The 24,743-nt window shown below is 38.5% G+C and overlaps 1 protein-coding gene and 1 long non-coding RNA gene across 2 annotated transcripts in view; one reads left to right on the top strand and one right to left on the bottom strand.

Moving 5' to 3' along the window:
• The window catches only part of LOC117083616, a 23,824-nt gene extending 6,987 nt beyond the window's left edge, over positions 1-16,837 (top strand). Inside the window, exons 2-3 of the long non-coding RNA XR_004437139.1 lie at positions 5,933-6,010; positions 16,718-16,837. This is a non-coding gene — a long non-coding RNA (uncharacterized LOC117083616). The remainder of the gene's footprint in view (positions 1-5,932; positions 6,011-16,717) is intronic.
• On the bottom strand, positions 10,897-24,743 carry CPOX (coproporphyrinogen oxidase). The gene is made up of 7 exons (XM_033211522.1): positions 23,979-24,743; positions 22,067-22,210; positions 21,685-21,795; positions 19,749-19,890; positions 16,837-17,055; positions 12,850-12,954; positions 10,897-12,222 (listed from the first exon to the last, which is right to left on the bottom strand). The coding sequence occupies exons 1-7, from the start codon at positions 24,532-24,534 to the stop codon at positions 12,135-12,137; spliced, it is 1,365 nt and encodes a 454-aa protein (XP_033067413.1). The 5' UTR covers positions 24,535-24,743; the 3' UTR covers positions 10,897-12,134.

Raw genomic sequence — 24,743 nt, 5'->3', positions numbered from 1 at the left:
TTTATGCATTATTATATATGTCACCTTATGTCCTTTCTGGGACACATTAGAAGTATAAATAAATAGATTCTTGTCATTGGGAGCAATTATGTAAGACTAGATTTAGACTCTCTATAAATAAAGAAGAGACATATGAATTACGCAAATCTAAGAAAAAATAATGAAGAGATATAGATGATAAATGACATAAAATTTAAAAGACATGCAGTAGAAATCCAAGTGTGTATGCAAGGGAAAGTAGTTTAGTCATAGGATAGAAAGTATTGAGATTAATCAAGAGGCTAAAACATCAAACCACAGAGATATAAGCAAGAAGCAAAAACTCTTCGTTTAAAAAAAAAAAAGGGTTTACAAATCAGAGAAACTGGATTTTGTGTTGGTATGCCCACCAAAATTTTTTGAACATTACATAATTAAAATATTTTCTGATGGGAGAAAATTAAAAGGTTCGAGAATGAAGACATACGAGGTCATGAAAACATAATGCTGTGTTCTCTTTGTATGTATATACAAAGACTATAGTAAGACTTCTTACTCTAAAAAAATTCTGAACTAATAAAAATTCAGGTGTACTTTTGCTTTATGTCAATAAGATGAGTTGATGGCATTTCTGACTTTACCTAAGATTATAGCAAAGCACTAATAAATTGAAGAACAATCAACAGTTAACTTAGACTTTCACACCACAAAAGCAGAGTAAGAATGAGAGGACTCCACCCCAGCTACCCACACAAGAACCTGGCCAAGGTAAAAATCAGACTCTGTTGTGGCCTGAGACACACGGTTTGATTTTTACACTGGCCAGGTTCTTGTGTGGGTAGGTGGTGTGGAGCTACCCACACAACAGGAACAACATTGAGAGGAAGCCCAAAGATTTCAGGGAGAAGCATTCTTCAACTTGTTACCTATTTTTCCTAAACAGAAAGTGTCCTTCAGTCGCATGCTTTTGCTTACCCCTGTTGTGCTTACACCAATCAGACCATGAAGTGATGATGCTGTGGTGGCAGCACAAAAAAACTATATTGGAGTTTTGAAGCATTGATAGCATTTCCGCCGGGCGCGGTGGCTCAAGCCTGTAATCCCAGCACTTTGGGAGGCCGAGACGGGCGGATCACGAGGTCAGGAGATCGAGACCATCCTGGCTAACATGGTGAAACCCCGTCTCTACTAAAAAATACAAAAAACTAGCCGGGCGACATGGCGGGCGCCTGTAGTCCCAGCTGCTTGGGAGGCTGAGGCAGGAGAATGGCGTAAACCCAGGAGGCGGAGCTTGCAGTGAGCTGAGACCCGGCCACTGCACTCCAGCCTGGGCGGCAGAGCGAGACTCCGTCTCAAAAAAAAAAAAAAAAAAAAGATAGCATTTCCTTCAAATTGTCACTAAAATATAATTTGAAGAAAATAAGGTAGAGCTGTAAAAACCAGAATATGCTTTTCTCTTAGTGTCTTACTATACAAACAGAAATATACCCAAGTTCCTCTGGAACTCATGAGATGTCTTCATGATTGAGCCAGAGGGCTGCTGTGTTTAGAAAACACAAACCTACACACAGTGATCATTGATTTAAATGTCACTTCTAAACTCTCAAGCAAAAACTTTAAAAAGGTCATACATCTGGACCATTGTCCAGCACCCACTTTATGAAATACCTTCCCCCTATACCTTGAGGTGTACAAAATCTGTGACTTAGTTTGCATTTTATAAACAATAGTTTTACTTATTAACATAGACAGAAAAGACATTTGGGTACCACGTATAAAGTTCTATGAATCTTTAGGAACGATTGGAACCTGTTAAAGAATACTTTTCTCAGAACATATCTTACTTCTTAAAGTTAAAGTAGTTAGAAGATAACGTGTATTTAACTCAGCTCAACAGTGAGGTCAAAAACAGGAAGAGGTCTTTAAAAACACTGATAATGTAATGTCAACACGTGATAAAAATTAATGTAACAGAAAGTTTTTTCTAATAAGAAACATCTATATGATAAAAAAATGCACAATTAAAATGCTGTTTTGAGGGCTTAAAAATCTATGGCTTTTACTCTTTAATATTTTTATTAATCTAATAAATACAATCAGTTAAACAACCAAAGAGTAGTAAAAGGTTATGACAAAACCCAGCAATTCCCTTTCCATTTCTATTCACCCCAGCCCTGCTGCCCAAAAGCAACAACTTTTAAATCTTTTTGGTTTTTCTATTTACTTCTGTATTTCTAAGTTTAATGTCTTATCTGTTCTATTATATATTAATTAGAAGCCTGCCTGTCTGTGGTCTCTTTATTTTTTCTCTTTCTCTTATATTTGGAGATTTTTCCTCAAATATCTGATGATCCTGGCTATCGATTCTTTTCTTTCGAATGTTTTCTCATTGATTCAAATCATTTTGTTTGCTCTTCTTTTTATTATACTTTAAGTTCTAGGGTACACATGCACAACATGCAGGTTTGTTACACAGGTACACATGTGTCATTTTGGTTTGCTGCACCCATCAACTCATAATTTAGGTATTTCTTCTAACGTTATCCCTCCCCCAGCCCTCTATCCCCCAACAGGCCCCAGTGTGTGATGCTCCCCTCCCTGTCCATGTCCCTGCAAAGGACATGAACTCATTCTTTTTTATGGCTGCATAGTATTCCATGGTGTATATGTGCCACATTTTCTTTATTCACTCTATCATTGAGGGACATTTGGGTTGGTTCCAAGTTTTTGCTATTGTGAATACTGCTTCAATAAACATACGTGTGCATGTGTCTTTATAGTAGCATGATTTATAATCCTTTGGGTATATACCCAGTAATGGGATTGCTGGATCAAATGGTATTTCTAGTTCTAGATCCTTGAGGAATCACCACACTGTCTTCCACAACGGTTGAACTAATTTACACTCCCACCAACAGTGTAAAAGCGTTCCTATTTCTCCACATCCTCTTCAGCATCTGTTGTTTCCTGACTTTTTAATGATTGCCATTCTAACTGGTGTGAGATGGTATCTCATTGTGGTTTTGATTTGCATTTCTCTGATGACCAGTGATGATGAGCATTTTTTCATGTCTGTTGGCTGCATAAATGTCTTCTTTTGAGAAGTGTCTGTTCATATCCTTTGCCCACTTTTTGATGGCATTGTTTTTTTCTTGCAAATTTTTTTAAGTTCTTCATAAATTCTGGATATTAGCCCTTTGTCAAATGGATAGATTACAAAAATTTTCTCCCATTCCATAGGTTGCCTGTTCACCCTGATGATAGTTTCCTTTGCTGTGCAGAAGCTCTTTAGTTTAATTACATCCTATTTGTCAATTTTGGCTTTTGTTGCCATTGCTTTTGGTGTCTTAGTCATGAAGTCTTTGCCCATGCCTATGTCCTGAATAGTGTTGCCTGAGTTTTCTTCTAGAGTTTTTACAGTTTTAGGTCTTACATTTTAGTCTGTAATTCATCTCGAGTTAATTTTTGTATAAGGTGTAAGGAAGGGATCGAGTTTCAGCTTTCTACCTATAGCTATCCTTGGCTATCTATTCTTATAAAGAGGCACTAAGAAGTAATTGGAAGCTCTGGGAGGAAAGTAGGGGCAAAGAAAAGAGCTAATCATTTTGTAGTGAAAATATCAAAGCCTCCAGCAGTATTTTTTCCCCCTCTAGAACTATTCATTATCTATTTGGGGGAAAAAAGCCCTTGAATCTCCTGCCCAGCTGGAGACCAAGTTCCCATAAAGAAATGGGGGCAGTTGATGGGTTAGAGCCCTCAGTCAGTAGCTCACTTTCTCACTTTCAAGAAACCCCGCTATTTTCAGCCCCAGTCGATTATCTGCCTTTGAAAGTTTTAAATAACAGGGGGAGATGCTTAAGGCATAAAAAATAAAACAAATTTTATATACGCAATATGATTTAACTACATTAACATATGCATAAAATAGCTAGAAAGAAATACACCAAAATTTTGAGTATTTATGGTTACTTCTGAGTGGTGGAATAAAATGTAATTATATCCTTAATACCATTGTTTATTTTCCAAGAGTTCCACAAAGCATACACACTAATTTAAATATGTGGGAAAAATACTTGATTTTTAAAGAAACACGTATCAGGATGCCAGCAAGAAAACCCACAGAAGTGAATGTTAGTATCAGAGTAAAAGAGTTTTTCTGATCCTAGCTTAAAAGATTTTAATACTTGATGTACACATTAATATTTTAAAAATATGAGTAAGATATTAAGAAATATCCTATTAATATATTTAAATGTTGACATGGCCACTTGTATATCACAATCCAGCTGTACAACACTACTAAGAACTTTGAAGCTATCCATGAATCCTGCCTCAGTTCCATTCTCCATTCACCTGAATTTGGTATTTGTCATTAGCTTTTCATTAATTTTATCACTTATGTGTATCTAGCCTGTGGCCTAGCTTTGCATCTTTTGAATTTTATACAAATGGAACCACATTGTATGTATTGTTCTGCAGGTTATTTTATCTTCAGTCAACGTCTGTGATATTCATCTCTATTAATTTTCCCAGTTGTATAATTTATATACACATAACATGAGTCTATGGTATTTTATTTTATTAATAAATCAGAATTTATTTATCTATTCTTCCATTTATTAAACTTGGGTTGCTTTTAGATTTTGTCATTACAAGTGATTTTACCTCTTCTTTTCTAATCTTTGTATTTCTAATTCTTTATCTTGCCTAAACTTACTAGCTTAGCATCTCTAATACAATATTGAATAATAGTAGTGATACTGAACATCCTCATCTTGTTTCTGCCTGCTAATTTCTCTTTTTCCTTTTCTTCAGTTTGTTTGGTTGTCTTGTAAAATTTCTTGATTGAGAAATAGTTTTCATTTTTTCTTATTTATCAGCATAAATATTTCAGCCTTTAAGAAAACACCGCATTGGTTATGTCTTTAAGAAAACACTGCATTGGTTATGTCTTTAAGAAAACACTGCATTGGTTATGTCTTTAAGAAAACACTGCATTGGTTATGTCTCATAGGGTGCAGTAGGTATTGTTTATATTATCAGTATTTCCTAGATATGAGTACTTTGGGTTTATATTTCCTCTTTGATCCAAGACTGGGCTAAGAAAAAAAGCTGTTTTAATTTACAAGATGTTGGAGTTTTTAGTTTTTTATTTGCTTGTTCATTTTTGTCTTACTGTATTATGATTAGAGAATATTGTCAGTATAATTTCTGTTTTTTAAAATTTCTTATGGAGTTTGTAATTTAGAAAAGAATTTTTCAATTTGTATGAATGTCCCTAGCTACTGTGAAGGGTTGTCTCTATTTTCAGGGTTCAGGGTTCAGAATATATGTAATTTAGAGATACTTTGTTACTCATGTTATTTAGGTCTTCTACACCTTTAATATGTTCCCTCTGACTTGCTCTGTCAGGGACTAAGTGAAATAATTCAACAACTGCAAGTGTGCATCAGTCTAGTTCCGCCAGTGGATTTTTTTCTCCTTGTGAATATAGTTATGTACTTTGGTCCATTGACATTTACACCTTTTTACATTCACATTTTAAGTGCCCTTCTTTTTCTTATGTTACGCTTTTAGATGTGAATTCCATGATAGCTGATATGAGTATCATAACTCCTTCATTTTTTTAAGTTTGTACTTGCCTGGTATAGCTATCGTTTTCTACTTTCTGAAGCATTCTGTCTTAAAGGTATCTCTTTTATATAGCATCTATTTCTTTATGGTCCCACTTGAAATATTTTTAAAGTATGTTATGATACTTTTATTTATTGATATGTATGTCATTTTTTATTTATTGATAGGATGGGTATGTTTGCTATGGCTTTATCATAAGGTTCTTGTTGTTTTCTAAATTTGTAGCTTAAAGTCTCTCACTTTAGTTTGGTTTATATTTCTAGTCTACTGATTACCTTTAGTATATTGTATTTAACATGTTCATTCTCCATTTCTTTAGACAGTGTCCATTCGTTTCCTCTAAAACCAATGGGAAATTAGCATACTTTCACTTCCTGCCCTGTAACTCTGGCCACAGGTAAGAAGCCAAGCTTTATGGTTATTATATTCTTTCTTTGGTTTATCAAGACATTCTGTTTTCTTCTCCACTTTCATTTTTAGTCCATCAAATTGTAAAAACACATACACTATTTGAATGAGCAATTCTTCAATTACAAGCTGCTGATTTTTTTACGCCCAAAATGTGCTTTTTTGTGAAATACCCACATAATTAATTTATTGTAGACATAATGAAATTACACACAGAGCTTTTGAAATGATAAAAATGTTTTCTTACCTTTCTTCACTGAACCACACATACCCCCTGGGGTATTAGACTCTAAATTGAATACACAAATTTAGATGAATAGTCCTCAATCTTTTTAGAATTGTGTATCCTCTGAGAGTCAAATTAACATAATTCACTCTCAGACAAAAATGTTCACATTTTCTCAGGCAACTCACAGTTCAGAGACGGCCAGGGAACTCAGATGCTAAGCACCTTACTTTAGACATTCAACATTACTGGAATTGTAGACACTACCAACTTCAGAATCTCCCAATCATAAAGTGAGACATGAAACATGGTGGAGACATTTGACAAGACATAAACAGCATAGTCAAATTAGCCATGCTTGATTAAATATGTAACGACTCATTTAGATAATCTGTCCAACAACAGCAGAGTTCAACAAAAGACAGATTTCAGATAATTCTCTCATTTCACTCCTTCTTTGCCTCTCCTCCTTTTCTGTCCTGTTCTCTACCTCTTCTCTCTTTTTCTCCTTCTTCCTCCCAGGACTTTTTATTCTCCCTCCTTCTTCCTCGCTTTACTTTACTTTCTCCTCCTCCGTTCCTCACCAAAAAACAAACAAAAAACCCCTGCAGATTAGATTTTCTGCTCCACCTACTGGTTCTTTTAAGAATGTCATATTCTTGAGAAACTGGAGACACTACCTGGTATGTTAATGGAAATAATTTTATCATCTAAATTTTAGTATCTGAGAAGACCTTCGTAATTTATAGACTAGGATCATTTTTAAATGTTAATTTAAATCCCAATTTATCAAACATATTAACATAGAGTATAGATCATGTTAACATCTTCTATTAGAAACAAACATTGTAATATTTGAGCTCTTATTACAATCACATCCCACTTGTCTCTTTCAATTTCCTTCCTCCTATTCTATTCAGATAGCTGCTTCTCGGCTGTCTTTCCTGATACGTCATCCTGTGTGCACTTCTCTGTCCCCAGTTCGGTCTCTGATGCTCTTTTATTACACTGCATGCACTTCCTTGGGTGGCTTACCTTCTTCCACTTCTTCAATTATTACTTTTACAAAATTGGTAGACTTATGTTTCTAGACTGAGCTCTCCTAAGTTCACATCTCTAAATACTGGTACAGGTGGCTTGCAAGCATTTCAAGCACCTCAAAACTGCTCTTTTCATTTCTGTTGATGACATTTCATCTGTTTCAATGATCTATTGCTGTTTAACAAACCAATCCAAGCTTAATGACATGTAACAGCAACCATTTTATCATGCTCACAGATTCTACAAGTCAGGAATTCTGATAGGGCACAGCAGGGATGGCTTGCCTTTGCTCCACCCGTGAGGGCACGTCAGCTGAAGACTGCCTCTTACTGTTTGGGGAGATACCATATCTCCCACACATTACTAAGATGAACAGTGGGGGTGGGTGGCAGAGAGATAAAGATGAAAGTGGCTCCTTATTCTTTGCTTCTTAGAAATACATTACTTTTAAGCACCATACTCATGCTGAATAGTATTAAGATCAAGTACACATTAAAAAACAAAAAGTACTTTCGGCAGAATTTGTATTGAAGTAGTTTTGTTGTTGTTGTTGTTGTTGTTGTTGTTGTTTTCTTGTTTTTTTGAGTTTTGCGCTGTTGCGCAGGCTGGAGTGCAGTGGCACGATCTTGGCTCACTGCAATCCTTGCCTCCCAGGTTCAAGTGATTCTCCTGCCTTAGCCTCCTGAGCAATTGCTATAAAGCATTTTATTTATGAAAGCATTATTCACTTGCTATTACATAAGAGGCATTCAGCCAGTACAGCTTTGTGAACTTTGATACCTCTCAACCATCTCATAAGAAAACACATCCATGACAGAGTCAGTGTTGCAACTCTAAATGACTGCAAAGTCAATTTACTTTCCTAAGTGGCTGTATTTGTATCAACCCATTGAAACCATGATGGGTTAGATTATGACAAATTTTATGTTCAAACACATTTTGAAATATGAAGGGATTAACAGTAAAAGGATTATTGAAAATACTGATTGAATGAGCTTAACATCTAGAATAGAGCTGGCTACACTGACTGGAAGAGGAAATGCAGTTCAACTAACTTGCTCTGCTGGTATATGTATATGTTAGTGAATATCCAGTATAAAACCACTTGTAGGCAGGGCATGGTGGCTCATCCCTGTAATCCCAGCACTTTGGGAGGCTGAGGCAGGTGGATCACCTGAGATCAGGATTTCAAGACCAGCCTGGCCAACGTGGTGAAACTTTGTCTCTACTTTAAAAAAAATACAAAAATTAGCCGGGTGTGCTGGCACATGCCTGTAATCCCAGCTGCTTGGGAGGCTGAGGCAAGAGAATCGCTTGAACCCAGAAGGTGGAGGTTGCAGTGAGTCAGGATCGCACCATTGCACTCCAGCCTAGTCGACAAGAGTGAAACTCTATCTCAAAAAAAAAAAAAAAAAACAAACAACAACAACAAAAAACACTTGTAGAAACAGGTCTGTGAGTACATTAGTCTGTTTTCATATTGCTATAAAGAACTGCCTGAGACTGAATAATTTATAAAGAGGTTTAATTGACTCATAGTTCAGCATGGCTGGGAGGGTCTCAGGAAACTTAAATCATGGCAGAAGACAAAAGGGGAGCAAGGCACCTTCTTCACAAGGCAGCAGGAAGGAGAAGTGCCGAGCAAAGGAGGGAAGAGCCCCTTACATAACTATCAGATCCTGTGAGAACTTACTCACTACCACAAGAACAGCACAGGGGTGATTTACCCCATGATTCAATTACCTCCACCTGGTCTCTCCCTTGACACCTGGGGATTTTGGGGATTACAATTCAAGGTAAGATTTGGGTGGGGACACAAACCCTAACCATATCAGTGAGGTTTTATGTTGTACAACTTATGACTTCATTTCAGGTAACAAAACAAGGGAATTTAGTCAAGCCATTTACAAAGGTCTAAGCGTCACTAACTTAAATGTGGTAATTTAGGTTTATTATGAAATTGGATTGTTATGTATGCTTCTTTGGGAAGAAAGATGAAATTTTAAAATGTGGGATTTCAAATATATAACTTATACTTGTGGCAGGGATAATACAATACATTCTTGAAAACAATTTCTAAATGAGCTTTCAGAGATACTGGGAACTTCTGCTTTTATAGACTAGGAATAAGACAGTTTACAGACAGTTAAACAACACTAAGCTTGATACTACAATATATTGCAAAACAGTCTTGGAAAACAAAGATTAACAGATCATTCATTAGGTAGCAAGTACTATAAATAAGGAAAGACCCACCTTCAATATTTTGTAATAAGTGGGATATGGATTGAATGACTGTAAATAGAATTTGTTGAGAGCAATACTAAAAGTAAAGTGTGCTGAAAGGATAGAAGAGATTGACTCCAAGGAAGGTTTCTTGAAGATTTAAATTGGGCATGGAAGGATGAACAGGCGCGTAAGACATTCCAAGCAGAGAGAGCAGCAGCCTGAGAAAAGGCCAGAGGGGGTATAATTTGGGGGAAGTTCAGAAAAGTGGTGAGTGACCAAATGCACAAAGCATATGGTCTGAGACTGAAATGCACAGAGAAATGTAGAAGATAAGGCTGAAACATGAGGTAGGGGTTAAATGGTGGATTGCTTGAAAGTATTAGCTTTATTAAAGTATTATTCACATATACAATAAAATTCCATGATTTTAAGTTCAGTGAATTTTGATAAATGTATAAACAGTCTAGTAACCATCACCACAATCAAGATGTAAAACATTTAAATCACCTCAAAATACTTTTGTTTCCTTTCACAAATCTGCATCCCCTGGCCCCTGACATCCATTGATCTGCTTTCTGTCATTAAAGCTTTGCTTTTTCTAGGTTTTCTTATAATGTAGTCATATAGTAACTACTTTTATGTGTGGCTTTCACTTGGCATAATGCTTTTGATGTTCATCCATGTTACTGTCATTAGCAACAGCTATTCCTTTTCATTGCTTGGTATTTTAATATATGCATATATCACAAGTTGTTTATCTGCTCATCTGCTGTTAGCCATTTGGGCTGTTTCTAATTTTCAACTATTGAATAAAGCTGCTACGAAAATTGAGCACAAAACTTGTATTTTTCTTGAGTAAAATACCTAGGAATCAGGAACTCTGGCATTAGTATAGTTGAGCCTTGAACACAGGTTTGAACTGCACAGTTTTGCTTCTTCGCAGATTTTCTTCCACCTCTGCCACCCTTTAGAGAGTGAGACCTACTCTTCCTCTTACTCCTCCCACTAAGCCTACCCAACATGAAGTCAATGAGGATGAAGACCTTTATGATCACTCACTTCCACCCAATGAAGAGCAAATATATCTTCTTTCTTATGATTATCTTAATAACATTTTCATTTCTTTAGCTTGTAAGAAGAGCATATAATACATATAACATAAAACGTGTGAATTGACTATGTTATTGGTCAGGCTACCAGTCGACAGTAGGCTAACAGTGATTAACTTTTGGGAGAGTCAAAAGTTATACAAAGATTTGAAACTGCGTGCAGTAAGGAGGAGTTGGGGCCCCTCCCCCTATGTTGTTCAAGAATCAACTGTACTAAGAAATATTTGCATTTTCCTATATTATCCTGGCAACAAAAAATATAAATATTTCTTAGTCTTATTTCATAATAAAATTTATTAGATGTGTTTTAAGACAGTTGAAGAATTCATACATTTTCCAGCCCTAAAAAGGCCACACACAATCACATACATTCAGCGTGTTCCAAGATAATGATATGTATGAGATGCTGTTCCTTATAAACTTTATTATGAAGCAAATAAAACAATACATTCATATTATTATATGAACAAAGAAGTCACACATTAAGAATCCTGTTGCGATTTTCTTTTAAGAGCAAAGAGCTGCAGAACCTCTAATATAAAAAAGAGGACATTTTCAATGTGTCCATTTTGCTAAGAAATGTGTGTATGAAATGCCTCCAAGTTTCTCATACTATATATATTCGCTTTAAAGAAGGAAATTATTTCTCATTTCATTTTTCAAATGAGAAACACTGCCTAAATTCATGACATCCCTAGGATTATTCTTAGTCTCAACTTCCACATAGAGATGTCTGAAATAGAAAACTTTAAGTATCAGCATTCAGGGATATAAGCTTTCACATTCAAAAGGGCAGAGAATCCCAACATTAACAAACAATGGTTCCACAAAAATCAAAATTACAACTTACACATCTCTTAATAGTAATGTCACTTTAGAGTTTACAAACTACAGAAATAACTGAATTGTAACACATGCAGAGATTAAGAATACTTCAAGTGCTTCTAAATACCTATTATAAAAATATATATCTACTTGACACTATTATGTTCTCTGGAGAAAGATATATAAAGATTACAGCAGAGACTTCAGTATTGACAAAGTAAAATTTTTGCCTTCAAGTTGCATTCTAAAATTACTCTGAAGTCTCAACTTCACTGAATTAATGAAAACAAAATGTATTCCATGACAGATTTTTGTGGCAGAAATGAAAACTTTCAAAAACACAGGAAACAAAAACAAGATGAGAAATTTCCTGATACATGTAATACTATTTACATTCCCTTATCTCAATACTTGGAAACTCAATGTCCTATTTTGTAAACTAGTCATATAAAATGACACTACAAGTATAAATGAGGTGTAATCAATTGACTCTGACAATCTGCCATCTCACCATTCACCACTGACAGCATCCAAAACATGTGACCATCTGCCCACGAGGTGGGGTGCAGAGTGGAAAAGACTAAGGCACAGGTAACTGCCACACAGTGGCAAAGTGCCAGCCAGTGGCATGGAGAGCACACATCCTGTGCTCTCCAAACCCCCGCACGGCCACTCTGCCTGCATCAACACACCCAGTCCCTTGGATGGCGTAGAACTTCCAGAATTTCAGCTTCTTTGGAATTCTCTGAGGGTGAATGCATGTACTCCCATCTATGCGTGTCCAAAACAAAAGCAAAAAACATCATAAAAAATAATGACACATATACCTCTTTACTTAAGTGAAAAATAAAATCTAAGAATTAAAAAAAAAAGCCTTATACTTCTTTGTCTCTACTGTGCCTGATGCGCTTTGTACCAACTTGACCTTTAAAAAAACTATTTGCCAAAAAAATAGTTTCCTAATAACTCTTGGGTATGCTTTGGCTAATATTACTATCCCAGAGCCAAAATACACCTTTAACATAAACCAGGGTTTCATAAAGTATAGAACCTCAGGTGATCCATGGGCAAACTCTCTTTAGCTTAATACTTATGCATACCTCTTTCCAGAAAAATAGGCAGGGAAAGTCCATCTCACCTCCTAGCCACCATGACTCAGCCTGTGTTCTCTCTGCCTCTAGTCTCTCCTTGCCCTCACAGAGCTGTGGCATTCACCATGTCACCGCTTAAAATATCCAATTTGATTTGCCTTATTTGACTGTGATTTTCTTATAAAATCAGCAAAGTCAAAACTAACACAGACCTAGGTATGACATCTGCGGTGTTAACTTTCATATTTTGTGGGTGTTTGGGAATTGGGAGTGTAAGGATAACTACTAAAATGAGTTATCTCCTTACCGGGCAGTTAGAGGTAAAGACATCAAGATACTTTCAATTCTGGATCCTGGAGTGAAGAGGCCAAACTTTGTACCCCGATCATACAGCAGATTAAATTCTACATACCTGCCATAAATACATCAAAATAACATTAAGGGCCAGCTCAATAAAATCTTAAGACTAACCCATAACAAATATTCAAAAAGGGGTGGGTTTTTCCCCCGGTTCCCATCAGTTGGAACTGGCACAGAGGACACCACCCTACAGCCCATTGAGAGCTCTCCATCTGGACAGGCAGAAAGAAAAGGTTATTCTACCCACCGAACAATAGAATACAGATTCTGACCCAACATAGAGCAGTCACAATACAAGGTTATGTTTTCCCATAAGTAAACAGAATTGACACAAAGCTGAGAAGTTTAAAGCACAACAAGTAAGAAAAAAAAATGCATCCCTTCTCAAGATAACCCAGCTCCTTCTGGCCTTCCTCATAATCTGGAATGCTTCGGAGTCAAAGATTTCATTTCACTGTCTGTAACTCACGAGTACTACTACCAAGATGGTGTAAAACTTCTGTATCTGAAAGGCCAACTACAGCTAACAATAATCTATTATTAACAGACTATGATGTTCTGTATATTTCTCTTTCTTAAAGTAGCTAATTTCATTAATAAGCAGTCATATAATTCAGTCTCTCTGCAGATTAATAGCAATCATAATAAAAGGTAGTGTTGAGTTGCAGTGTTTTCATTTTTTTTTTTTTTTAAATACCCTTAGCATCAACTAAAACTTGGTTCAGTATATTAACTGCCCTAGTCAGATCTGGACTCCATCCAGTTTAAAAGCCTGCGTCTGCCTTTAACATAGGAGGTAAAAAGGTCTCCCTCTCTGATTTCAAAGGGATAATTTCTACTACTCAAAAGAATTTAGACTGATTCATAATCTGAAAAGTTCAATAAACAGGGCCCCTTTCAGATCATTTATCTAATTCAGAAATTACTCCCTTGGTCTAAACTTCTCTCACATATTCTTATTTACCTATTGGTTACTGTCTTGATGCCCATCTCTAGTAAAATGTTCTCTAGGTTCCCACAATAATTTTTTTTTTTTTTTTTGAGACGGAGTCTCGCTCTGTTGCCCAGGCTGGAGTGCAGTGGCGCGGTCTCGGCTCACTGCAAGCTCTGCCTCCTGGGTTCACGCCATTCTCCTACCTCAGCCTCCCGAGTAGCTGGGACTGCAGGCGCCGCCACCACGCCGGGCTAATTTTTTTTGTATTTTTAGTAGAGACAGGGTTTCACCGTGTTAGCCTGGATGGTCTCGATCTCCTGACCTCGTGATCCGCCTGCCTCAGCCTCCCAAAGTGCTGGGATTACAGGCGTGAGCCACCGCGCCCGGCCCCACAATACTTTAATTTTTTAAAAGCATCTTTTGTATGTGGAACTTGTCAAAAGCCCTGCAAAAGTGTAAAGAATTTTATCTATGCTCCCTTTCTAACTCTCACCATTTATCATTTACTTTTATGTACAAAGAACTATTTAATACCTTCTTGTGTCTGTTTCAAAAAATAATTTAAGTGAATCTTCTGAATCCTTTTCTAAGACCATGGAAAATAATTTTATCTTTTGGCTACCTTTTTCACCTGATATTACATTTCTGAAACATCTCAGGGATGGGTATGGTTCTCCAGTGTATACTGATGTATTTGAAGACCTACAGCAGAGACCCTTGTAAAGAGTCCTAAATGAATTTTCTGTCAGATCCTTTCCTCCACTGAGTGAATGATGCCCCTTTCTTTACATTGGCCTCTCTACCTCCCACCAAGCTGCACTTAGATCTGATCTTTCTTTTTAAAAAAAAATTTTTTTTAATAAAAAATGTCCATCTCCTTTTCCTGGTATAGATCTGATATTCTATATATTCCTCTTTCTTAAAGTAGTTAATTGCATTAATAAGTAGTCATATAATTTGGTCTCCCTGCAGATTAATAGCAATCATAATAAAAGGTAGTGTTGAGTTGCAGCATTTTCATTTTTTTTTTTTTTATAATTTCTCATCCTTTTCATACATCTGTCCTCTCTGGGGTGCCCATAAGTTAGGGACTTTAACCAATCCCTTCAATTTAACTAATGCCTAAATTTTATCCTGTTTCCCTTTCCCAAAATACAACGAACAAATAAGTTAAAGGTCTTTAATTTCTGTTTTTCTATGAAAAGGATAACTGTTAGACTGACCTTCAAGGTCTGGGGGAGGATAGTAGTAACTGAGGGCAAGACACTGGATGAGACTGCCAAATAAGAGACTGTAAAGTCAAAAGGGAACGAGACTGACTGCTGAAAGGGAGACCCGTGTTTGGAGGGGGTGAAAACAGGGGAAAGTGGGTAATAGTAAGTGAAAAGGATAGATAACGGGTCATGACTGCAGTATTAGAAACCAAAGACAATGTTGATAGCCCCAGAGAAGAGCTGGAGTTATCCCAGTCCCCAGAGTTTATTGCCATCTTAAGGCCCAGAGATAAGGGAGGCAGAAAGAAGCTGTCTTTGAAGAACAGTCACACACCATACCATAGAAAATTAATCTAACACCCCACAGTTCTGCCTATCTCATGACACCAGACATGCAATGATACACACACAATGACTTTCAGAATGATCTGCCATCAAACGACGTATAAAAAACAAAACAAACCATTACTCCTGTCTGTGACGTTTTAAAGGATTCACCTAACTAGTATTGACAAAATCTGCCAGCTTTGCCTATGAAATCTTGTGCAAAACTAGAATACTTTACTTTGCACAGAGTTCTAAATTGTCCTCTTAGGTATGTCATCCCCACTAAACTATGAGACTCTTTATGTCAGGTCCATGTTATGGCCACCTGGTAGCCAAGATAGTGCCTCATCACAGGGGCCGCAAAATAAATATCAAGTGAAAGAAGGAAAGAGTGGTAAAAGTATATTCAAGAAATTATGGAAACGAACAAAAAAACATATTCCAAAATAGATGCATTCTTTAAGAAATTTCTAAAAATTTACTCATGTTTTTCAAGTTAGTAAATGGGAACCAGATAGCACAGGCAGTCATAAGAAAGGATATACGCAAATGTTTATCTTTAGACTTGAAACATTATTTAAGTTGACCTCTTTAAGGCAAAAGCTTTACCTCCTTAGTACCCAAAGCTGCTTTTGCCTAACACAGAATTAACATCAACGAGAAAATCCATTTTATAGCCATGTTTCAGTAGTATACAGGCATTTAAGGTGGCAATGAGAAACTGATCGGGGCCAGCAGGCTGTGTAACTTGGAGTGGATTTACAAGTAGAACGTGGCTGGAGATAGTCTCAGAATGGACACCCCACTGAGCTCACTAGGCTCACTGCACAGAGCAGGGTGGTTAAGGTGAGTATCATGGTAAGAAGCACAAACCTGCTTCAACTGCTTAACCTTATGCACTACACAGGCTACAAGTTTTGAAGTCATTTTGACCCAGTTCCACATCTGAGATCTAATAGTTACCAGCTATGTCTCTTGGGCAACAGATTTAACTTTCTGAAAAAAGATGATTACACCTATCTTACCATCAGATACAAAATGCCTAATGGAGAGGCTGGCAGAAATTTCTGAAATTATTTCCATTAAAATAACTTCCGTGAAATCTTTAAGATGAATGAAAAAAGGTGTGATTCCAAATTTACAAAGCTGCAAAGACATTAAATCTTGACATAAGGCTGGTGGGTATTACTAGAAGACTAAGAGAAATCAGCAGAATTAAATTCAGCAAGCACTTACTACATGCCTACTATGAGTCTCTAACGTATAGATGAATTAAATAAACTTTGCTATAATTATAATACTTTACACAATGTCTTTTAATTCATTTAATATCCATCTAGCTTTGAAAAGAAATTAACACAACTATTAAAAGTATCCGACAACACAACACCTGCTATTATTAAGAGCTGCTCCACCTCCCCAGTTACGCCATGAAAGAATTCATTCTCCAGTCACTTACCGTCCTCTTCTGAGCTGCTGCCACAGCTTCTCCTGGGGCGTGAATGAGTCATCACAGTGCTTTTTCACAAGGGGAATATAAGAAGGAACTACAGCCTTGGCACAGCTCTCTACAAAGCGAAACACCTCCTCCTTGGACGGAGAGTCAAGATCATCAAAAAAGATACCACCAATGCCCCGCCGCTCTCCACGATGGGCTATAAAGAAGTAATCATCACACCTGGAAAACACAGCAGCGCCAAACCAGGGATCAAATGGAAAAAAAGAGACGTGAAAATCAATGTGAGACTTTCAGGTTCCAGCACTATCCTCAACTAACGTCAGGACAGTGTCCTTATTTGCTGTCCAACAATGAAAATGAAATGAGGATTTTAGAAAGATTTTTTGCAGATATCACCAAGGTAGAAAATGCTTATCTTTTTTTTTCTTCTTTTTTTTGAGACAGAGTCTCGCTCTGTCGCCCAGGCTTGAGTGCAGTGGCACGATCTTGGCTCACCACAAGCTCTGCCTCCTGGGTTTACGCCATTCTCCTGCCTCAGCCTCCCAAGTAGCTGGGACTATAGGCGCCCGCCACCACGCCCGGCTAATTGTTTGTATTTTTAGTACAGATGGAGTTTCACTGTGTCAGCCAGGATGGTTTCGATCTCCTGACCTCGTGATCCACCCAACTCGGCCTCCCAAAGTGCTGGAGTGAGCCACGGCACCCGCAGAAAATGCTTATCCTCTTATTTTCAAAGCAACCAGGCAATTTCACACAAGTGTATGTAAACGATGTGAAACTCTAAGAACTTTAGTGAAAAGAGAAACAGTCCAATATTGATACTGTATTTCTTGGAACAAGCTGCTGCCTTCAGAAGCACTAATGCTTTTGTAGGAGGCAGGAGGCCAGGAATCTTCCACTAACAATGACACCAACCATGGTGCAAATCCAAGCTCTCTTGAGTGAGTTCTTGATTCACCAAAGGAAGGTACTATACACAATCAGTCTCTTTCAGCAATAAAATTTGATGGTTCTATAGCATGAACGACAAAGGGAAAAGTTGGTGGAAAAAAAAGATCAGAGAATATTTTTTATTCTTTCATATGTCATATCAGACATATGAAAGCTTACCCTGTGAGGCAGCACATAAAACTATTAATCTGTTCTTGAGTCTTTTCCCCTCTATGGCTACTAGAATAGGTTTCCTAAGAAGCCATTTCCTAACTGTTAAACTCGTAAAATAGTTTATATCCTAAAAGTAGTTCTTTTGATAATCTCTGCATAAGGGTCCTTAAATAGAAAAACATGTTCAAACAAAAACTAAAAGCTATTTAAAAGGTCACCTTAAATAGAGCTTTAATTGCTTAAACAACAACAACAACAAAACAACAGATGCAAATCCCTAGAACTGACACATCGGTAGAATTCACCTCAATCGTGACTTGTTGGCCTTCTTTATATGCACATTTTATTAACACAGTCTAAAAAAGTATATCCTGAGCAACACTGTAAAGTCAGTTTTTAACCCAAATCATACCATTTCAAAATCTCTCTTCAAAACATTATACAATGAAGTAATCTACTTACTTCTTAGTCGGTGTTCCTTTGCTTATAACAGAATTGCTGAAACTGCGTAATTTATAAGTAAAAGGAACTTATTTCTTAAGTTATGGAAGCTGAGAAGTCCAAGTTTGAGGGGCTTCATCTAGTGTGAGCGTTCTTGCTGGTGGGGTCTCTGCAGAGTCCTGAGGCAGCGCACATCACATGGTCAGGGGCTGAACGTGCTAGCTCAGGTCTCTTCTTATAAAGCCACCAGTCCCGCTCCCGTGAATTTAATCCATTAATGCATGAATGGATTAATCCATCCATCAGGGCTCTGCCCAATCACCTCTTAAAGGGCCCAGCTCTTAATACTGCCAGATTGGGGGTTAAATTTCGACATGAGTTTTGGAGGGGACAAATATTCAAACCCAAGCACTTATACTAAAAACTTCTTTTTAACTAGCTAGCATTCTAGATATTTTATTACCTAACACTGCTTCAAGTCATCTCAGTAATAGCTAGAAAAAAGAACCAAAAGAGAACTGTCTATTAGTCCTCCTGGAAGGATGCTAAGTTCTGAGAGAGGAAAAAACAAATAAAACAACCAGTATCTGCATGCATCCATGGCTGTATACTTTTCAGTAGTAATGTTAAATCAAGAGGAGAATATTCAAATGTTTCACTTTTCTGACGATTTTAAAGCTGAACTCCACACTCCTGCATAAATGACATTAACATTCTACAACTATTAGCTCTAAAAACAAAGCAAAAAGACAAAAATTCTTTCTGATCTTCGTTTTTCAAGAATGTCAATGAGCTCTAAGCAAAATTGAGTCCTTTACTCATATTCCAAACAATTTGTGCCAAGATTCCATTTGATGATAACAAATATTCTGGGTCTTCTCCCAACTTTTGTTTGTTTTCTTATTTTATCATTAGAATTTCTTTAACAAATTCTCCAGTTCTTCTTTCTCCTTGGCCAAAATCTCTGGTATGTGGGCATCTCCCTCTAGTGGTTCTCCAACCCTTCCCATGCCCTTACACATTCCCAAGTCAACATCAGGAACAATAATTCTCATCTGGAATGAGAATTTAACAACCCACTCTAAATTAAAAAGCCTCTCATTCTCAAGCATAGATCACCTTATAGTTTATAGTCTATCATTCTAAATCATTTGGAATAAAAAGATGTTACTACTCAATTTATATTATAATATTCCTAACTAAATAATTTAACACAACCACTTAAAACTAGTATTCTTCTGATGAGTAAAGTAAGAAAAATAGTTCCATTTTCATAAGCAGAAGAGGGTATTTAGTGACATAATAGTTGCCTTCAGAAGGAATAGAATGTAATTTTGGGGTCATGAAAGTTCAGTAACTTTACCTACCATTTTTTAAATTTGGGGTAGAGCTCTGCACCATGCTGGTCACAAGCCTCCTTTAGAGTTCTGTGAAAATGGACAGCGTCTTCTTGGTTCAAGTATGTTGGAGTGAGGTCACATCCACCACCAAACCACCACTGCTTGTTGCCTACCAAATCAAGACATGGGATTCTAATGCGGACTTTCGAGATTCAGCATTACTAGCTATATTAGAAAACTTAATTAAGCTGCTTAATTTATTCAGCATAAAATGGATGACAATAAAAAAAAAATTTTAACTGATTTTTAGCTCTGAAGACCAGTAAGGCCTAGGCAGAAAAAGAGAGGTAAAAGCGGCCAGGTGCGGTGGCTCATGCCTGTAATCCTAGCACTTTGGGAGGCCGAGGCGGGCAGATCGCCCGAGGTCAGGAGTTCGAAACCAGTCTGGCCAATATGGTGAAACCTCGCTGCTACTAAAAATACAAAAAATAGCCGGGCGTGGTGGCCACCTATAATCCCAGCTACTCAGGAGGCTGAGGCAGGAGAATCGCTTGAACCCAGGAGATGGAGATTGCAGTAAGCTGAGATCGCGCCACTGCACTCCAGCCTGGGAGACAAGAGTAAGACTCCATCTCAAAAAAACAAAACAGAACAAAACAACAACAAAAAATTAGAAATAAAGTAAAAAGTAAGAAAGTGGAACTTGCAAGGAATGATATGCAGGGCTGTGAGTGATAAAACAGTACACTGGTGGATCAGGAAGTGGATTGCAACTCTGGCCGTAGAGGAGAATCACATGAGGAGCTTAAAATAGCTAGATCACAAAAAAGAAAAAACAAAAACAAACCCACATCTCTGACCCAGGAATCTGTAGTTTATAAAAACTTCCCAGTAGATTCTGACACTCCTTGTATTAAGAACCACTACCACCCCTCCCCTTTCCTAGAAAGAGTAAAAATACTTGCTGAGGTAACTTACCACTTGAGAGTAACTGTTTCATATGTTCACGGGTGTATGAGTTGTCAATACCAGTTAGCAACTTTAAACATAAAAGGTTGAATCAAGCTGAATGGCTTCAAAATGAAAAGTTAAAGCAGTGACTTTAAATGCCATCACCTACAGAGACACCAATAGGAATGGCGTGGCACTGCACAGGTACGCTGACGTGGTATCAGGTAAGAGACAGGCTGGAACTACATGCACAGGAGGCATCATCAACTGCATCCCATTTTAGACCCACTGCTAATGCCCTGGTGACTAGCAAAGCTATGCATATGTAAAATATTTTCCAAAACCAAGTTCTCAATTTCAACTTAACCTCGTACATAAGGTGTTCCTTCAGATGTAATGAATTTATGTTTGCAAAGAACCCTGGGTGCACACTGAAGTTCAGGTTCATAAAATCATTCCTTCTATGCTGGAGGAAATATGGGAAGATATGGGAAGGTTAGAGTCAGTCAATACTGTTCTTTTTTTTTTTTTTTTTTTTTAAATGAGATGGAGTCTCGCTCTGTCACCCAGGCTGCAGTGTAGTGCAGTGGAGCAATCTCCACTCACCGCAACCTGTCTCCCAGGTTAAAGTGATTCTTCCACCTCAGCCGCCCGAGTAGCTGGGACTACACGTGCGTGCCACCACACCCAACTAAGTTTTTGTATTTTTAGTAGAGAGGGGGGTTTCACCACATTGGTCAGGCTGGTCTCGAACTCCTGACCTCAAGTGATCCACCCACCTCAGCCTCCCAAAGTGTTGGGAATACAGGCATGAGCCACCATGCCTGGCCCCATTCTTACTTGTCATGTCTTGGGCAGAATCTATTGCACTTGCCAAGAAATTGCCTTTATATGCCTCCTGAAAGACCTACTTAAGACTATTCTTTCTCACTTTTAGATGTTATGCTCTCTTATCTGTTTCAAAGTGCACATTTTGCACAATAGTACTTTCCATAGCTCCTGAGACCCTTACCATCAGCTTCTTCTACTTCAAAGTATCTGTAGTTGAAATGGATAGTAGGAGCATGAGGATTCTTGGGGTGGATAACAGAGCTCACGCCCATAGCACAAAATGGCAATTTACCTGGAAAGTAAAATGCGAGTAGTGAGCTATATTCAGTTACCTTGAATGGCTTGATACAATTTAACTCTAATATGATTTCTAAGTCAATTTTCAAAAGTTGCTTTTTACATTGTCTCTTAAAAATATAATTTAAAAAGAGTAGCATTGTCAACATGCAGCATATGAACCCAAATGGCTTTTTTCAGAAGCAGTATTTATTTTATAAATAAAACTTGTGGGCAAAATAAGGTTTGCAGGGACTATTAAAGACTGTCCAGACTGTCTGATTTACCATCTTTAGTCTTCAGAACTTTTCCTCTGCTTCTCATTTGTTTTGCAGCTTCCTCTGAAAGATTTCCATGAACAACAGAAATGCTCACCCCAGCCTTTTCGAAAACACACCCATCTTGAAGTACACAGCTGATGCCACCACCTCCTGTGTATAGAAATGTAAAAAAGGAGGGAATGTAAGAGTATGTGCAAAACTGAAAGCAACCCTTGCATGAAGATGGTTATCTTCCTGTTTCCCAAATCTTTTACATCAGTGTATTTATCATTTTATGTACAATACAATTAGATAATTAGCTTAGCTTTATAACACACACTCTTAATATTGGGCAAATACTGGACCTTCTCATATCACTAAACTGAATATTTCTTCAACATTCTCCTGCCATCATCTAAAATAAATCACTGGAATATTTTCCCTTCAGATTCTACTGTTCAGAATGGCATCTATCAGTTATGATATATGAGAGAAAGCTAAGGTTAAAAATAGGAATGGGTAGACTTGAAGGGTGTTCTATTATTACTGAATTTAAGAGATCAATATTGTTTCAAAAATTTATTTCTCAGTGTGCTGTTTGCCTTTTAATTTTATTTACAGGCAATGAAGAAACAGTAGATATTGCAACTCTGAAGGGATTCAGAACCTTAAAGTGAGACGCACATTAGTAGTCACGTGTATGAGCCTTACTACTAATTTTTTTAAGGTACTAGAGTCACTGTAAGGACAATGTTTCATCAAAGTTCATGTTTGGCTTGTTTTATTTCTAAGAACATTTAGAGCTGGATGGGACATAAGATGATCCAGTACAACCTTCATATATTTCAAATGAGAAAACTGAGGACCAGAGGGGCAAAATATCTTATCCAAGGCCAAACTGCTGACAAGTGGCTGCAACAATTTGTCTAAATGCTGCCTATGCTTCAGACAATATTCTAAGCACTTCACATATATTCCATCCATATATATGGGTAGTATGAGGATTAAATGAGATGAAATATATATATATTTCATAGATGGGAAAACAGCCATAAAAGAAGAAACTTCTGAGGGTCACACAGCTAGTCTAGTACTGGAGGTTGTGTCCTAGTTCAGTGGTCTTTGCTTGAAAACACTACAAGATGGAAAACTAGACTGAACTTCATTTAATATAGATGTAGCAATATCACAGCTCAAAATCTGCCGGTGAGAGGCTGCTGTTGTATTTCCAGCTAGGAAAAGTCAGGAATCCTTCAAGTTTCCACTCAAGATGTGGGGTTTCACTGTATGGGCAACAACATGGTCATGAATGTATGCCTCTATGACAACTGGGTTCTGATGCTCAGGTATTTTGATATTAGAAGGGAATACTTTCCTAGCAGGAAATCTGATGCGTGCATTTGGTAGTGCCACTGAGAAACCAATCAAATATATCTTGCGCAACAGTAAAAAGAAGTGGGAAGATTCTGCCACAATGACATCCTGGCTGGAGGAGTTTAGCCGACACTTAGCGCGCAGGAGATGATTTCTTTCCATCTCCTAAAGAGGAAAAAGGGCAAATTCACCCAGAGAAGGAGACAAAATGTGTTCCATAATCTATTGAAATGTATGTTCAATAACGAACTTTGGACATCTAAGCTTGTTAGTTACAAATACCCCTTAAAAGTTCTAAAAAAAAAAAAATGCTGCTATGGAATTGCAAAGATTTTGAAATGCAGTACCACAGTGACAGCTGATCTGGGTCCACACCTGCAAGCAGAGGGCTGGTGACCCTTTCGTGTCCATCTTTTTCTCAGCGGCCTCTAACCAAGCGGCCTCTCTGTGGGTACCCCCTAATGACCCCATCTCATAGTGTGAACTATTATATTTTCTGTCTGCAATCTGGAACCTGACCCTTTTTCCCCCATCTCCACCTCCCGCCAAGGGCCGGCCTCCTTACCTTCCTTCCTCTCCCACCGGTCCACAGAAAAGCTGGCGCCCCCGTCTACCTGTGCCAGAGCCTGACACACCTGGGCCTGGGTCTCCAGGATCAACAGCTCCATCTTGGTCTTCATGTCGCCCGGCCTCCTTCGCAGCTCGCCCAGGTCGGTCACAGGCGGGGCCATGAAGCTGCTGCAGCGGCGGGCCAGATCATCCTCCTCCTCCGGCCTCCCCAGCGAAGGGGCCCGCGTCCCCGAGCTCTTGGGCAACATCTCCGCCCGCTGCACATGCCCAAGGGCAGCGGCGGCCAGCCCCACCAACCCCGCCAGCGCCGCGGCCAGCCCTGTCCCCAGCCAGGGGCCGCCTCTCGCCGTCGGGCCGTGCCCCAGCCCGCGGCTCTGCTCCGTGCCAGCCGGGCCAGGGGGCCGGCAGATGCGTCTGGCACCGCTGTGCTGGGACCAGGCTCGCAGCCCTCCGCCGCCGCCGCACTGGGACCAGACGCGGAGCCCTCCGCAGCCGCTCCGCGCCACGCGCCAGCAGGGGCCGACGCTCAGGCTGCCCAGCTGCGAGGCCATGCTCCCGCACTGTCACCTGGGGCAGTGCCTGCGTCCAGAGCCCGGGCTTTGAGCCGACCCACCCCGACCCCCGGAGTACTGAGCCGGCGAGCCGCACAGGAGGAAAGAAGCTTTCGGGAAGAGCCACTGCAGCGTCGGGCTCCGGCGGCGGGGGCGGGAAGTGGGGCGTGCTGGGAGCTGTAGTCCAGATCCTATCGCCGCCTGCAGCG

This window comes from Trachypithecus francoisi, unplaced genomic scaffold (genome assembly GCF_009764315.1).
Source record: "Trachypithecus francoisi isolate TF-2019V2 unplaced genomic scaffold, Tfra_2.0 Lachesis_group0, whole genome shotgun sequence".
NCBI lineage: Eukaryota > Metazoa > Chordata > Mammalia > Primates > Cercopithecidae > Trachypithecus > Trachypithecus francoisi.
This window is presented reverse-complemented; position numbering and strand designations above follow the sequence as displayed.